At 42.0% G+C, this 14,999-nt stretch overlaps 1 protein-coding gene across 1 annotated transcript in view; it reads left to right on the forward strand.

The window, feature by feature from the left end:
* The first annotated feature begins 331 nt into the window (after nucleotides 1–331).
* The window catches only part of FAM107B (family with sequence similarity 107 member B), a 264,769-nt gene continuing 250,101 nt past the window's right edge, over nucleotides 332–14,999 (forward strand). The window contains exon 1 of the mRNA XM_049881948.1: nucleotides 332–745. Coding sequence (XP_049737905.1) covers nucleotides 332–745 — 414 coding nt within the window. The remainder of the gene's footprint in view (nucleotides 746–14,999) is intronic.

Consider the following 14,999-nt stretch of genomic DNA (forward strand, 5'->3'; position numbering starts at 1 on the left):
GCACTACCTTACACTGAAGCGTCTGCCCTGCCCGGGGAATGTAACCCAAGCCAACCACACGCCTCACAAACAGCTCTCTTTAGCCACCAACAGCCTCAAGGAAGGAAGAGCGTGAAATAGCCTGGATGGTTGCTTCTGAAGCGGGGTTAGTGGCTGAGGTACTCTTAGGGAGGGTGGCTTTGTCATCTCGTATACTTCTCTCCAGAGGCGACCACTAGAAAGTCCTTGTCCTCAGGCAAGGACAGAGTTACTATAAGGAAACTGGAGGTGATCTGAACCCCTGGAGAATTTTCTTTTCCCCTTTGAATTCTGCAATGTTTCACTGCTGGTCATGTCCGCGTGGAAAGCAAGGTTCACCAAAAGGCTGAAATCTCCATCTAGAAGGATGCATCCATTTCCATGCTCAGCGCTACTTGCTTGTTTTGGGAATGCACAGGAGAATGCTCCCTTTGATCAGTCCAGTGTAGCTGATACTCATTCCACCATCTGTGGTCAGCCCGTGGCCAAAACGGGCAGACGCCCAAGTCACCCGAGGGGTGAAGAACAAGCTCCAGAGAAAAGGCGAGATTCCAGCACCCATTCAGAGAGAAATGGCAGTGCAAATCGGAGTTCACTTAACCACGCTGCTGCTCAGCCTTCTGAGACACGTGAGGATTTGCCTGGGTTCCTAACTGCTGAGTCGGACTGTGAAGCAGTTACTTTTCAGACTTCTATCCCCAGACCATCAATTATTGAAATGCCAAAGGTGAGTGCTCCCAATGCTATCAGAGAAAGCATGGCGTTGGAGGGGAGTTCTGATCATTCAGTGAAGAGTGGATGTCTTCAGAAAACAAACATGTTAACACTCTTACTGAATAAGACTTCGCGGAGGGGGGGCACTTACTAGTGAAATGAAGTGTGTAAAGCCTTTTAAATTCTCAGGAAGCTCTCAAAGGATGTGGAGGGAGACAATGACAATGAGCACTGAAGCCTTAGCAATGGCCAAACTTGACCTATAGTTAACCAGCTATGGTGCATCATGGTCAACGGTGTCTCAAGCGATTCAGAGTAATATAGTCTGGGAAAACATTTTTTGCTAGTCTGTGAATTCATTATACAAAAATCCACCATATGAAATATATTGAGTATGGAATTTAAGAAACTGCCTCTACTTACAAGGAATCACATGATATCAAAGCAGTCTGGGAAAGTTGGAGATGATAATCGCTGTACTTATAGCAGTAAAGACTGACCTATAAAAATATTCACAATGTGGATGTTTTTGTGGTAATTTTCTGAGACTTAAAGGAAGGAGTAGTAAGTTATTAGAAAAAATAAGAAATTTAAGGAATTAAAAAATAAGGCAGCATCTAGAGAACTTATTTATCTGTTTTCTTTTTTTTGGCATTACTGCATTTTGATTATTAAATATTCTGATTGAATTGAGCTGCACAATTATTTTGAAGTTCCTGGGGAGGTAATCGGGGGAGGCAGAATAGACGCAGGGTTCCTTGAGCTGTTTTTTTGTTGCGTTCCTGGTCAAGTAGTTTAGGACCAGATTTTTTTTAAAATGAAAGTTTTGGGGAGTCCTTTACTAAGATATTTTTAAAAATAATTTTTTTTCATCTAGTTTAACCACATCATCTGCTGTCTGACTTGCTAACTTGAACCCAACAAGCCTCATTAGCAATGAGAACTGCGAAACATAAAGATAGGGTTAAACATAACTAAAAAGTAGCTTTATTCGACAGTCTGTAGGCTCGTATTAAATGACTGAAGCTCAAATCTGTTGTCTACAGCCTTCTATTCTGAGACTGAACAGAAAAGGCTTCACAAAACCCTCTGTTATTACAATATAGTTATAACAATAAATATAATTTTTTTTTAGCACTGTAAAACAAAACCCAAAACCAACAAACCAACTAACCAACCAATCGACAAACAAAAAAACCTGGAAATTTTGTTCCATTTTTACTTTATACTCATATCCAGATTAAGGTTTTTTAGCAGCACTGTGTTTAGCTGAGTGGACTTCATGGCCAAGTTTATATTTTTTGGAAGTTCAAAGAAGTGATGATGTACGGTTTCAATGAGCTGGGATTCATTAAATGAACTTTCTCTTGGGTAGAGTTTCCAGCAGCCCAGGACCCCTCCTGTATTGCTAAGTATAGCAGCAAGTACAAAGGTTCTATTTGAATTTATCCTTCTGTTTTAGTAGCTTATGATATACAGGGGCCCAAGGTGAACAGGTGTATTCAAATATAATCAATAAAACACAGTGGGTTAACATCCATGCCTATTGTATATTTAGTATGAACTAAACCCTGGGTAGACTACAGAGGTAAGGCAGGATTTAAATGGAACCAGCCCTAATGAATGATGTTTTCAATCACCTCATGCATCTGAAAGTTAGATAAAGAATAAGGAAGACTGAAGAAGAATTGATGCCTTTAAATCATGGTGTGATGGCGAAGAATATTGAATATACCATAGATGCCAAAAGAACAAAAAAGACTGTCTCGGAAAATGTACAGTCAGAATGCTCCTTAGAAGAGATGATGGTGACAGTTAGTCTTACGTACTTTGAACAGGTTATCCGGGGAGGACCAGTCCCTGGAGAAATACCCCATGCTTGGTAGAGGGTCAGCGAAAAAGAAGAAGACCCTTGACAAGACGGATTGACACAGTGGCTACAACAATGGGCTCAACCATAGCAATGATTGTGAAGATGGCACAGGATCGGGCAGTGTTTCGTTCTGTTGTACCTAGGGTCGCTGTGAGTCAGAACCGACTTAAGGGCATCTAACAACAACAACAAAATCCTAATGCAAGGCTGAATGTAAGTGTCACAAAGAGAGGCACATCTAAGAGGGTTCAAAGGAAGGTTGGAAGGTCAGGAAAGGTATCTTGGAGGGAAGGTGACATTTGAGATTGGTCAAGAAGAAAGGTTAGGATTTTTAGAGGCAGGGGTGAGGGAGAGGGCATTGTAATAAAAGGAAACAGTATCAACGAAACCATGGTTGTAAGGAACTGCAAAATAGGAATAAGTACAGCAGATTGGCTAAAGATTAGGCTACAAATTGGAGAGATACCTGGAAAGGCAGGTTGAGGGCACTAATGGGATGCCTTGAGTGCTAAGTGAGAAGTTAACTTAGTAGGCAGTGGGAAGCTTTGCGGATTTTGAACAGAGGAATGTCATGCTTGGCAATTCATTTTGGGAAGCTTAATATATAGGACCGTGTAGGATGAACTAGAGTTGGGAAGACTGGAAGCGATGGGTCACTGTAATAACTAGGCCTGGAGATGGTCATGAAAGGAACAGCAGGAAGGTGAGGTGGGAGGGACAAAGAGCAAGGGACCCTATTAACAAACTGGGAATGATGACATGAAAACACTGCACAATTAAATGTCACGGTGTGCAAGAAGAGCAACTTCTGTGGGCCCAGTAAGTGGACATTTAGTCTAGTTCAGATATGAATGGTGCAACTGGTTAACATGCTCTGTTGCTAATCGAAAGGTTGGATATTACAGCCCACCCAGAGGTACACTGGAAGAAAGGCCTGGCAATCTACTTTAAAAAAATCAGCCATTGAAAATCCTATGGAGCACAAGTCTACTCTGACACACGGGGGGTTGCCATGAGTTGGAATCGACTAGACAGCAACCGGGTAACATTTACAGAGCACTTATTGCATGCCAGGAGCCCTGGTGGCACAGTAGTTAAGAGCTTGGGCACTAATTGAAAGGTTCACAGTGTGAACTCACCAGCTGTTCCATGGGACAAAGATGTGGCTGTCCGCTTCTGTAAAGGTTACAGCCTTGGAAATCCTGTGGGGCAGTTCTACACTGTCCTTTAGGGTCACTACGAGTTGCAATCTACTTGAAAGAAAATAGACTTGATGGCAACCGGTTTGGGTTTTTGGTTTATTGTACGCCAGTCGCTCTTTTAAGTACTTTACGTGGAGTATCTCATCTAACGTTGGTTATAGTGAGGTGCATGTTTTTATTATTCCCATTTTACAGATGAGGACATTGGCGCTTAGGGAGGGTAGCATACTTGCCCCAGGTCATAGAGGCAGCAAGTGGCAGAGCCAGGATTGGAAACCAGTTCTGTTTGACTCCCAAGTCCACTAATTTATTATTTGTGTGATATTTTAGAATTTATAATCAACTCGATGGCACTGGGTTTTTTTTATTCATATGTGATCTCTCCTAATATGCAATGAAATTTAAATTCCATATGTATATATTTATATATATTTAGTGAAACCTGTGAGACGCAGAACTCAACAGGACTACTTGTATTTCTGGGTCTTGCCAGTTTTCCTCCTTGGACGAGGGGCAGTCTTACCACCTTTCTATCTCTCTGTGTTAGTGGAAAATATTTAGGTTTTCTTTCTCTGACAGGTTTCTGCCTTACACAGGTTACGGCTTTTCCAGGTTTTACTGTGCTTATATATGCATGTATATATGTATAATAATAATTATTATTAGATTTTTTATTAATTTGCTTAACTTTTTCTATATAGAACAAAGTGCTAGGGGCACTTCTCACTTTGCCTCCTGCCACGGATAAGGCTTAGCTGATGACAGTGTAGGATTGCTTTGAGATTTTCTGATTGAAATGCCTTAGGATTGCCCAGATTTTTCATTACCTAGTAATTTTGCCGTGACATGTTTCCCTTCAGCAGATGATGAATGAGCCGCTTTTATTACCATCTTGCCTGGCAGCAAAACTATTTCCCCTTTGGACGTACTGATCCTCGTCATTTAAATGACCTTGGTAGATGCAACAAATAATCCTTTTTTTGATGTTCAGCCTCAGAACATAGCTATAGCTAGAAATAGGGACAAGTCCCTCTACTATCTTTAGTTACCTGGTGTTCAGACAGGAGGGCGATTTGTTTAAATTGGAATCAACGTCAGATCTAAAAGGAAAAACTCCAGGTAGGGAAGCCAAGCGATCTAAGTAAAAATGAAACACTTTTGTTTGTATAAGTATGTGTGCACTTCTGTATTTATAAAGGGATACTGATTAACCTGTAGCCTTATTTTGGTCATCTCTTCCCTGTTCCAGGCCTGAAATCAAGGTGATAACAACTCTAAAATTGGGAACGTGTCTTAAAATTGCTGGTTTTCTTCTAATTATATTTTTTCTTTCTTAGTGGTCTTGTAACTGAAGCATCTTATGATTCGTGGAATTGTAGTCAATGAAATATAGAAACATTGCTCTTTTTTTTTTAAACCAATAGTTCTTGTGCTCTTGCTTTGTGCCAGAATAGAACTTAGTCTTGGTGAACCAAAGCTGATTAAGACATAGTCCCTGAAGTTGCTTACAGTTCTAGTGGGAGATACATTTGGATAAACAGACGTCATCGCAGTATGAGAAGGCTTATGGGTTAACACAAGGAGCCCTGGTGGCGCAATGGTTAAGCACTCAGCTGCTAACTGAAAGGTTGGTGGTTTGAACCCACCCATTGAACTGCTCCCATAAAAATTACAGCCAAGGAAACTCTATAGGGCAGTTCTGCTCTGTCACATTGGGTTGCTATGAGCTGAAAGCTCCATTCAACGGCACCTAACAACAGCAGTGGGTTAACACTGAATGCAGTGGGAGAACCTAGAAGGGGCTCCCAGCTCAGCTCTGGGAAGACAGTGTGGGCTGGAATAGATGAGAAAAAGGGTTTCTATCTTATTCTCCAGTAACTGCACATCAGACCCAACAATGCACACTTCTTAGGTGAATGGTGCTGTTTTGCACCTCTTCCTCCCCTTCCGCTCTACATGGAAATAGAAATTTGTTGGGGAGCATGGACCCAGAGAAAGGTGAGCTACTTTTATAGCATCACTGAACTATGGTAATTAAATAATAATTTCTACTTATTGAGCACTATTAATATACTGGAGTCCCTGGGTGGTGCAAATATTAACGTGATCAGCTGCTAAACAAAAGGTTGGAAGTTGGAGTCCACCCACAGGCCCCTCCAGAGAAAGGCCTGGGATCTACTTCTGAAAAATCAGCCACCGAAAACTGTATGGAACACAGTTCTACTTTAATATACATGGAATCCCCCTGAGTCGGAATCCACTCAGTAGCAACTGGTTTTTTATTAATATGCTAGGCACGGTGCTAAGTGCTTTTCCTGGGTTAACTCCTTTAATCCATCTAATCCTTTTACAACACTGTTGTTGTTGGTTGCTGTGAAGTCCATTCTGACTCATGGTAACGCCATGTGTGCAGAGTAGAACTGCTCCATAGGGTTTTCAAGGCTGTGACCTTTCTGAAGCAGATCACCAGGCCTGTCTTCTGAGGTGCCTCCTGGTGAGTTTGAACCTCCACCTTTCAGCTAGTAGTCCAGTGCTTAACTGTTTATGCCACCCAGTGACTACTTTACAACCTTCAACCCGTTGCTGTCGAGTTGATTCTGACTCATAGTGACCCTACAGAACAGAGTAAAAGTGCCCCATAGCATTTCCAAGGAGTGATTGGTGGATTCAAACTGCCCACCTTTTGGTTAGCAGTGCCACAAGGGTTCCTCTACACGTTAGTCGGCCCAGATCACTCCTCTGCTCAAAACCCTCCGATGGCCCCCCACTTCCTTCAGAGCAAAAGCCAAGTCCTTACAGGGGCCCGCAGGTGCTATTCAAAGGATCCCCCATTACCTTTTATGAACACACCTCCTACTGTTCTTACTGAAGGGGAAACTAGGACTCAATGAGGCTAAGTATCTGACTGACCCATTTCTACTCTAAGGACAACACTTCCATTGGATTGGGAAGCTCAAGCCAACTGGTCAAACATTACTTCCTTGGACAGTGCAGAACTCATGCTACATGTGATGAAAGAGCTGTAATTTTGCTCTCCTTATCTAGGCTGTATGCCCATCTCTCCACCTTTTGCAGCAGTCTTTGTTAAGACCTGGGATAGTTCAATTAACCGAGTTTCAGCCCTCTTGGTTAGAATCAGAATTCAGTCATGCTCTCCTGAAGCTATATCCAGGTGTATTAACTGGATTTTGGTGTTCTGGAGATTCCTGGGTTACTTATTAATAGAACAGCTCTTGGGAGTGTTCACCTCTACAGGCAACTGATCTATGCAATATAGTAATTTTTATTTTCAATGTCTTGACGTTGTCTTCAGTACCATCAGGTACTGATCAGGAACCGATGGTACTGAAGGAAGAAGTCCAAGCTGCACTGAAGGCATTCGCAATAAACAGGCTCCAGGAATTGATGTAATATCAATTGAGATGTTTCAACAAATGAATGCAGCGCTGGAAGTGCTCACTCGTCTATGCGAAGAAATTTGAAAGACAGCCACCTGGCCAACTGACTGGAAGGAATCCATATTTATGCCCATTCCCAAGAAAGATGATCCAACTGAAAGTGGAAATTATTGAACAATATCGTTACTATCACACATAAGTAAAATTTTGCTAAAGGTCATTCAAAAGTGGCTGCAGCAGTATATGGACAGGAAACTGCCAGAAATTCAGGCCAGATTCAGAAGAGGACATGGAACCAGGGGTATCATTGTTGATGTCAGATAGATTCTAGCTGAAAGTAGAGAATACCAGAAAGATGTTTATCTGTGTTTTATTGACTATGCAAAGGCATTCGACTGTGTGGATCATAACAAATTATGGATGATATTATGAAGAATGGGAATCCCAGGACACTTAATTGTGCTCATGAGGAAACTGTACATAGATCAAGAGGCAGTCCTTTGAACAGAACAAGGAGATACTATTGGTTTAAAGTCAGGAAAGGTGTGCACCAGGGTTGTATCCTTTCACCATACCTATTCAATCTGTATGCTGAGCAAATAATCCAAGAAGCTGGACTGTATGAAGAAGAATGGGGCATCAGGATTGGAGGAAGGCTCATTAACAACCTGCGTTATGCAGATGACACAACCTTGCTTGCTGAAAGTGAAGAGGACTTGAAGCACTTACTAATGATGATCAAAGACCACAGCCTTCAGTATGGATTACACCTCAACATAAAGAAAACAAAAATCCTCACAACTGGACCAATGAGCAACATCAGGATAAATGGAGAAAAAATTGAAGTTGTCAAGGATTTCATTTTACTTGGATCCACAATCAACAGCCACGGAAGAAACAGTCAAGAAATCAAAAGATGCATTGCGTTGGGCAAATCTGCTGCAAAAGACCTCTTTAAAGTGTTGAAAAGCAAAGATGTCACCTTGGGGACCAAGGTGTGCCTGATCCAAGCCATAGTATTTTCAACTGCATGATATGCATGCAAAATTTGGACAATGAATAAGGAAGATCAAGGAAGAATTGACACCTTTGAATTGTGGTGTTGGCAAAGAATATTGAATATACCATGGACTGCCAAAAGAACAAACAAATCTGTCTTGGAAGAAGTACAACTGGAATGCTCCTTGGAAACAAGGATGGTGAGACTACGTCTCACATACTTTGAACATGTTATCAGGAGAGATAAGTCCCTGGAAAAGGACATCATGCTTGGTAAAGTAGACGGCCAGCGAAAACAAGGAAGACCCTCAACAACATGGATTGACACAGTGGCTGCAACAACGGGCTCAAGCATAACAATGATTGTGAGGATGGCGCAGGACTGGGCACTGTTTTGTTCTGTCGTACATAGGGTCTCTATGAGTGGGAACCAACTTGACGGCACCTAACAACAAAAAACGTTGTCTTAAAGCCAAGCCTTGAGAGTACCATCTGTAAATGGTGGTTTCAATTTGTTTGGCAAATTGATCCATTTTCCTTCTTCCCACCCTAATTCTGCATCCCCCTTATTTAATGGCATTCCTGGGAAGAACTCTGCTGGGCTACATTCCTCTTTTCCGGTAACACCAGTTTTCCTGTATTTCTTTAGAATGAAATCTTTCCTTCCTTTTCCTATGGAACCGAATAGAAGAAAACAGAATTCTAGACTATCCATAAAAGCAAATACCCTGTGATGAAGCTCTGTGCTAACAGATGACTTGATGTACATTTTAAAATAGGAAGCAGGTTACAGATCCATGCAATCAAATGTTAGTTTTCTAGTTCCTTTTTTATGCTCCTGAACATGTCCCTCCCACCCCAAACAAGGAGGATATTTGAATGAGCTGCTGGACTCCTGTCCCATTCCATTTAAGCCCTGATGATTTCTGATGCTAGGTTTCTACTTTCAAAAGACATTAAACATAGCGGTGCGATAGTGCGTGATATACCCAGTAAACTCAGACGCAGGAATTTTCCAATCCAGATATTCAGTTGCATCCCAACAGGAAAAGAGAGGGACAGTTTCTTAGCTTCCATTCGAATGAGATATAATGAATAGCCCTTGCAAAACCCCCAAACTTACATTGTACACTTTTGGCTATAAAAGACTGCAGGAAGTTGCAAAAATGCAAAATTTTCAGGCAATTTAGAGCTGGGAGGCATATATACACCAAACTAGGAAGTAAAAGATGAGTGTATAATTTCTTCAAAGTATAAGGCATCATTTTCAAGTGAAGTTATCACTGCATTGACAATTCAGATAAGAGCGATAATTATTTTCTAAACAGGTATTGATAGGGGAGAGAGACGTACAAAAGAAGTCAGCCCATTTTTGCACAGCACCTATTTCCAGCTCATTGGAGTGATTCTAGCAATCTGCCTGTGACCCAGTTGTCCCTTTGCCCTCATTTTAGCAGATGGTGACTAAAACGGCAAGCTTTACTTTGTTCAGAGCCGATGACCTAGAGTGTTTATTTAAACGAGGAGCCCCCAAGGAGATTCCATTTCACTGACAAGGTCCATCTTCCTTCAAGTATTCCCCGAGCCTGTATAGTTGGCATTTCCATCCTCTTGATTATGTAATATGCAGTTGTACTTCAGTTAAAAAAGAAAAAAAAATCCACTACTCCACTTGCTGAGTATGCTGGAAACTTTAAAATTCCTCCTGCCCCAGGAACCACGAGGGCTAGTTGAATGAATGTGCTATATCGATCATAGGAAATTAGAGATTTTTTTCCATCCAAGGACATGAGCTAACCTGATCTGAACTGCCTTTCATTTTCCATTCACTGTTCCTCCTTTCCAAAGAAAATAGAGCCCATCAAGTTAACACTTTTTCCAATATGAGGTTGACACACTTGGTTTTGTCCAGGGAGGCAAGAGGTTGGAAATTTGAGGCAATTAGAGGGAGAGCCTCTACAAAGGGCCTAGAACTGCTATGGGAGGTGATTATGGCTTTGTTCTGTGAAGCTGGTCTGTGGGTAGCACACATTTAGTTAAATGAAAAATGTCCTCTCACTGGAGAAACCCCCAGAGTAAGGCCCCTGGATACCTTTTAGCTCAGTACTGAAGTCACTCCTGAGGTTCATCATTCAGCCAAATATTAGACAGGGCCATGAAACAAAACAAGACTAAAGGGGCACACCAGCCCATGGGCAAGGACTAGAAGGCAAAATGGGACAGAGAAGCTGGTAATAGGGAACCCAAGGTCGAGAAGGGAGAGTGTTGATGTGTCATGGGGTTGTTAACCAATGTCATAAAACAATGTGTGTGCTAACTATTTAATGAGAAGCCAGTTTGTTCTGTAAATCTTCATTTAAAGTACAATAAAAAAAAAAGGAAGAAAAATGTTCTCTCAGGCAACGGTTAGTACCTAAATACATAGGCATGATTTGGTTGTCCACAGAAAAAGAGAAATTTCCCCTCAAATGAGCCACCTACATGGGGAGAGTTTGGCTCTGTAATTTAAAACATCAAATCTCAATAAAAAAAGGGTTAGAGCCCTGCTGGCCCTGTGCTTAAGAGCTATGGTGCTAACCAAAAAGTCTGCAGTTTGAATCCAGCAGCTGCTCCTTGGAAACCCTATGGGGCAGTTCTAACCTGTCCTATAGGGTCGCTATGAGTCGGAGTCAACTCGACAGCAATGGGTTTGTTTTTTAAGATGTGTCTGAGACTCCCTGGGTGATACAAATGGTTAACACACTCAGCTGCTAACCAAAAGGTTGGAGGTTCAGGTCCATCTAGCAGTACCTTGGAAAAAAGGCCTGGCAATCTACCTCCAAAAAATCAGCCTTTGAAAACTATGGAGCAGTTCTATTCTGACACACATGGGGTCGCCATGAGATGGACTCGATTTGATGGCAATCGGTGATGGTGATGATGTGTCTCATGAAATTTATTATTAATGTACTGTAACTTGCAAGTAATAAACTGACTTAAAAGTTTTTATTTTTCATGTAAAGAATGCATAATCTTTACAAAAGTCAAATATTATAGATGTATACTTGTAGTTAGAATTAATTCAAAGTTATCCCTTTTATGAAATCACTCTCACTGATCTGCTTTCTGGTATACTAACTCGAGTAGGGCAAGAAAGGTTGGTGTTAGAGCTGGGGGGTTGCTGGCTACCAGTAGTTGCTTGCTATGCTTCTGATTGTGAATAGTGGGCACATGAAAACCGCATATAGAGACCTAATAAAGAATGAGATTCTGGCCAAGGAAGTTCTTGAATAACAGCATCATTGCATATAACTTTAACCCAGTAATAATTCCTTTTATCTGGGAAATGTTTTTCTTTTGGACTGAGTTGGGAGCTTCCATAGAGACACATATGAAGCAGTGATGGAGGAAGGAGGCGAGATGGAGAGACCTGAGTATTCGGTGAGATGACAGATCTCACAGGCTGCTCTCATTCCCAGGCCTTTTGTAAGGCTATCAGAGACCTGTCTGTAGGAACAGTAGTTCTTCTGATTGAACTTCTGCCAGAACTCATCTGACCTCAGTCTCTGTAGGGAGAAGTAGTTTGGTATAGTGTTGTTCCAAAATAACTTATTTTGACCATTCAGAAACTTCCAGTACACATTGGTAGCCTCCCACAATTAGAGACAGGGAATAGGGCTATATGTCTTCCTACCCACAACTTGCTACCTGGTGATATGTTGCAATAAAGGGAAGTCTCATATGAATTCTGCATTTGTTGGCAAGCTGACACGAACAGGGTCATATCCGCTGATACTGTAAGCTGGATGAAGTCTCCAGCCTCTGTCCTTTTAAATAGCAGCACCTTGAGTAAATATGATACTATGTAAAAATGCGACAATATTCTAATGGAAAAAACCAGCAAGCCTTCTAGCCAAATGAGGCAAAAGAGCCCTCTGTTAAATTGGAATCAAGGACCAAATGGAGTTCTAGATCCAGAATGTTACTGTAAAGGAGTTAGACTTCTGAGCTTGTTGTTACTTTCTTATAATTCATTTTGCAAAGGCAGAGATGCAGCTCAGTCATATACCTTGAATATCACTGATTTTACAAATGAGAAGTAAATTCCAAAATCCCTTATGCTAGTTAATGAACCCTTTGGTTCAGATTTAGCTAGCCTTATTTGAAGCACTTGTTGAAACCACCTCTGAGGTCGTTGCTGTTGTTAGCTACCGTCAAGTTGGCCCCAACTCGTGGAGACCCCATGCGCAACGGGATCGGATCATTGTGATCCACAGGGTCTTCACTGGCAGATTTTCAGAAGTAGATCACCAAGCCTTTCTTCTTAGTCCGCCTTAATCTGGAAGCTTTGCTGAAAACTGTTCAGCATCATAGCAACATGCAAACTTCCGTTGACAGATGGGTGGTGGCTGTGCTTGAGGTGCACTAGCCGGGGATCAAACCCGTATCTCCAGCATGAAACGTGCGAATTCTACCTCTGAACCACCGCTGCCCCACACCCTCCTCTGAGATTAGGGTCTTCAAATATAGCCCCCTCTGAATGTACTAAAGAAGAAACCCAAGGAAGAACATTCACAGATTGGGCCTTTGGACATTGTTGTGTGAGGATTGTATGCTTGAAGTCGTTGTAGCCATCTGAGAGCATCAGAGGGCAAGCTTGTAAGCAGAAGAGGACAATCTAGAGATGGCCAAGCAGAACCCGGGCAAGAAGGACCCGGGTTCTTGAGGGTGGCAGGGAGCCACCTCAGTGCTAACTCAAAAATCACCCAACCTTAATATATATATACTCACGGTTTTTACACCAAAGTATTTCAAAATAACTACAAACTCTTTACCAGGTGTGATCTAGACCCAACTATCCCTTGGAAATCTCCAGGTGGTCTCATAGCCATCTCAAAACTCAGCATGTTCAAAACTGAACTATTGTTCTCCCTAAACGTCCTCCTTGTATCAGTTAGGATGCTTTTAGTGTAGTGGCAAGAAACAAAAAACATTATTCAAACTTAAAAAAAATATGGAAATTTATTATCTCACTTTAAAATAGGGTGGCATTAGGGTGCATGGATTCAGCGGTTCAACGAGGCCATCAAGCACCTAGGTTCTTTCTGTCTCTCTGCTTTGCCGTCCACAACCCTGGTTTCATCCTATGAGTTAGGCCCCTTGGGGTTGAAAGATGGCTGCTGATGGCAGTCAGGCTAGTTCTTCCTTCCTTTCTGCCTCCCACCCCTACCTCTCTGACCCCTGCTCCACACACGCTCTGGGCAATTTCTGTTCATCCTTCAAGACAGCTGTTCCTCTGTCCACTTCTCTGTGAACCTTTTCCTGACACCATCCCCAACTCACAGTTCAAGTCTGGTGCCATCTCCTGGGCTCCCCTGACACTTGTTGTTTTTCAATTAAAGCACTTTGTAAGCTGTAGCATATTTGGTTGTGTGTGTGACTTTCCTATTAGACTGTGAGGTACTTGAGGGCAGGGCTATATATTTTTTCTTTTTTATCTTTTATGATTAGCATCTAGAAGAATGCCTAGCATATAAAACAAAACAACAACAACAAAAACCCGTTGCCATCAAGTCGATTCCGACTCATAGCGACCCTATAGGACAGAGTAAAACTGCCTCATAGAGTTTCCAAGGAACACCCAGTGGATTTGAACTGCCGACCTTTTGGTTAGCAGCCATAGCACTTAACCACTATGCAACCAGTTTTCCATATACCAAAAAACCAAAGCAAACTCAGTGCCATCGAGTCGATTCCGACTCATAGCGACCCTATAGGACAGAGTAGAACTGCCCCACTGAGTTTCTGAGGAGTGCCGGGCAGATTCGAACTGCTGACTCTTTGGTTAGCAGCCGTAGCACCTAACCACTATGCTACCAGGGTTTCCAACATAAATAGCTGCCACAGAGTTGACACTGACTCATGGTGACCTTAACAAGACATTGCCTGGTCCTGCGTCATCCTCATGGTCCCTGGCATGTTCAAGCCCATCATTGCAGCTGTTGTGCCAATTCATCTCACCGAGGGTCTCCCTCACCATCGTTGGCCCTCTGCTACACCAAACAAGTTGTCCTCCTCTAGCAATTGATCCCTTCTGATGATGCGTGCAAAGCAAGTGATTTGGACATTGTTCTGCTGTGATCCGTTGGGCTTTCATTGACTAATTTTTAGAAGTGGATCGCCAGGCCTTTCTTCCTAGTCTGTCTTAGTCTAGAAGCTCCACTGAAACCTGTCCATCATGGGTGACCCTGCTGGTGTTTGAAATATCTGTGACAGACTCCAGCATCACAGCAACATGCAAGCCACCATGGTACCACACTGACAGATGAGTGGTGGGCCTGGCACATAGAAGACACTTATTAAGTGCTTATCAAATAAAGAATGAACCAATAGAATCAAAATGAGGGGAGAGGTTTACAGTATGGAGCCCTCATATATTTTTATGATTTCATCTTTTTTTAGCATTGCCAATATCTTTGTGATCCATTTATTGTTCTAGAAATTGATGGAAGTAATTTAAACTCATACCAGGGGAAGGGTGGGGGAATGGCACAAGATAATTTTTGTCACTTGAAGAATGAATTGTTTATTACTCAGATTTGAGACAAAAGACCCAGAAAATTTCATTTTGAAGTGAACTCAGCCAGAGGAAGCGGTTTCCTTTCAACTGTCCTTTTAGCCTGTTTCCTTGACCCTTCAGTGAATTTCCTGCAAGGCAAAGAACAAACCTCTCTATGCTTCAATTTTCCTATCTGAAAAATGAAGATAATGATAGTTTTTATGATTCTAGTACTGTATTGGAAAAAATGACTATTA

The sequence above is a fragment of the Elephas maximus genome, chromosome 4, assembly GCF_024166365.1.
Source record: "Elephas maximus indicus isolate mEleMax1 chromosome 4, mEleMax1 primary haplotype, whole genome shotgun sequence".
Lineage (NCBI taxonomy): Eukaryota > Metazoa > Chordata > Mammalia > Proboscidea > Elephantidae > Elephas > Elephas maximus.